The 2678-nt window shown below is 37.0% G+C and overlaps 1 protein-coding gene across 1 annotated transcript; it reads right to left on the reverse strand.

Moving 5' to 3' along the window:
* Positions 1 to 279: 279 nt before the first annotated feature.
* Positions 280 to 966, reverse strand: LOC149498235 (uncharacterized). The gene has a single exon (XM_089717262.1). It carries the CDS (start codon positions 964 to 966, stop codon positions 280 to 282), a length of 687 nt encoding a protein of 228 aa, XP_089573388.1.
* Positions 967 to 2678: the final 1712 nt, after the last annotated feature.

Below are 2678 nucleotides of genomic sequence, written 5' to 3' on the forward strand. Positions count from 1 at the left end.
CCTGCTTGGGTCCTTTCATCATCATCTCTACTGGCTTCTGTGGCGAATATTCTTCATCCTGAACAAAGAAACTGTGAATATCCCAGTCCTCTTCACTTTGTTGCTCGTTCTGGGTTGATGCTATGTTCCTTCTACTCGTCTGCTTCGACATTCTCGGGCAAAATGTCCTCTTTTGTTTCACTTATAGCAACGATCACTTTCTTGCCAGTCGTCTTTCCTTTGTCCTGGCCTTGCTCCCCCTTGCTGTGTTGGTCTCCACTTTTGCTTTCTCCATCCTTGTTAATTCCTCCTTTCTTTTCCACCATCTACTCTCGCAACGTTTCGAAATCCCCTCTTTTTAGCAAAGAGAGCTTTCTCATCATCCTTCAAATCTACTTTAGACATTTTTTCGTCCAAAGTCGCTTCATTGGACAAGATATTCCCTAACTCGTCTAAGGTTGGTTGTGTAGCCCAACCACGAGTAGCAGTCACAAGACCCTTAAATTCAGGTCTTAGACCATGGACGATGATCCTCCTCATCCTTGTCTCATTGATCTCATTGTCTGGATCTAATTTTGAAATCTCCTCACATAAAGATTTTACTTTAGAAAAGTATTGACTTACAGTGAGGTTATGTTGTGAGATTGAGAACAACTCATTTTCGAGCCGTTGCAGTTTTGCTTCATTCTTCTTGGCGAAAGCAGACTTGAGGATGTCCCACGCTTCCTTTGGTGTTTTAGCCGACTTGATCCGTCGCATCTGCTCATCTTCTACTGCAACCGTCAGCACATACATCGCCTTCCCGCATTTTGTCTCCCACTCTTTCAGAGCTTTCGCATCCCCAACTGGTGGTGTAGTATTATCTCCTCCGACGATATCCCATAAGTCTTGACCTATGAGATAATATCTGATACGGGTACTCCAGTTCCCGTAATTGTTGCTATTTAACTTCTCGATGCTATTAGCAACTCCAGAAAAATCTGCCATAAGGTACTGGTGTTTCTAATACTAACCAATGCACGACGGTCCTTGACCAATCACGATCACAATCCTTGCTTATGATTAGACCAATTCCTTTTTTATTTAGGGCAATCCTGAGCCAAATTCTGTTTTCTGAAAACAAACAAAGGTTCAAAACGATAAAAGAGTTTATAGGCTGAAGAAGGAAAACACCATAGAGGAAGAATAACACTTCAAGGATCAAGCTTTAAATTGAAGATTTAGTTGCGATTAGAAATAAACTTTTCTGTCTTGAGCTCTTGGGGAAGATCAACCTGTTGTCCTTAGAGTAACTTTTATCTGGTAAATTATGTCATGTAACAAGCTCAGTGAAATGGGTTGTGAGGAAGCTGGTCCGTCTCGACATACCTGCGATTCCATTTCTACTGCTAAGATCACTAAGAAATTGGTGAGCAACATAATTGTAGTGTAATTCTTAAATGATTCTTAAATAAATATGACGTTCTCATCTGCAAAACAGGCATAGGAGATGGGTTATCGGCCTACTCCAATGGAGGTCTTCACATACACACATACAAAGAAACATGACGGCATAACATTTATTGATAGGCACGCGGAGCTTATTAGGGTAAGTTCGAATTCTTCATCTATATTTAAGTATTTTGATAGTTCTGCATTATCCAAATTGTTTATGTTGTTCACTTTCAGGATAATTACACAGCTGCTTTAGAGCTCCTGACTACTTCTTAGGCTCAGTCTGGTGAGCAGCCGACCATGGATGAGTTCTAGCTATATCTTGAGGCTGCTGGAGGTGAGAAGAAGAGGAAGGTATACAACATTGATTCACAGACATCTAGAGCCGCTTTGCTAGGACCACAAATAGACCTACATTAGTTCAGACTAATGGTAACAAAGAGGAGATATAGGATCTTCGTACTCGCTTAACAAGCAGCAACATATTGCACAAATGATGGAAATGCATGGTCAAGACTGATCCTTTGCTCCATTAGCTCCTTCTGATCCATTAGCTCCACCACCTCTACTTGATTCTCCACCGCCTTGACATTTTTATGTCTTTACTTGTTTTCTTAGTTTTTTCTTTTTAATGTATGAACTACATATATTAAACGTCATTTTATTATGATATTTTGGATTTCTTATTCATTGCTTGAATCAATATTGTATATGGGTTGTCTCAATATATATACATATGACTTGTATGTTTTTAAGAGATGCAACTTTCCTTTATTTAAATTTTAAAATTTATTTTTAAAAATTTTTGACAATTAACAACCAATTAGAGACGATTTTGCAATAGAACCTGTAATTATTATACACTATTAGCGATAGCTTAACGACGAATTAAACATAGATCAGCAATAGATTAGAGACCACCTGGCGACAAAAAATGACGACTTTTCTTTTCATTATTATTATTATGATTAGCGACAGAAATGGCAGTTGCTATTATCTTAGTGACAAAACTTAGTGTGATAAAATGTGTCTTCCATTGTTAATTAGTTTTTAAATCAGTAGCTATTTTGCGAGTTTTTTTTTTTTTTTTTTTTTTTTTTTGTTAGTGAGCATAAAAAGCATGTCCAATAAAATTATCTACTTTAGTAGTATGCAGTTGTTCGAGTAGCTAGTAGCTAATTAAGTAGTTTTTTATAAAATACTAAAAGCTAAATATTATAAAAAACATTTTATAGAATGCTATATTAATATTTAAAAATTTGATT

Source organism: Jatropha curcas, chromosome 2 (assembly GCF_041381405.1).
Source record: "Jatropha curcas cultivar XTBG-Jc1 chromosome 2, XTBG_Jcur_1.0, whole genome shotgun sequence".
NCBI classification, from domain to species: Eukaryota; Viridiplantae; Streptophyta; class Magnoliopsida; order Malpighiales; family Euphorbiaceae; genus Jatropha; species Jatropha curcas.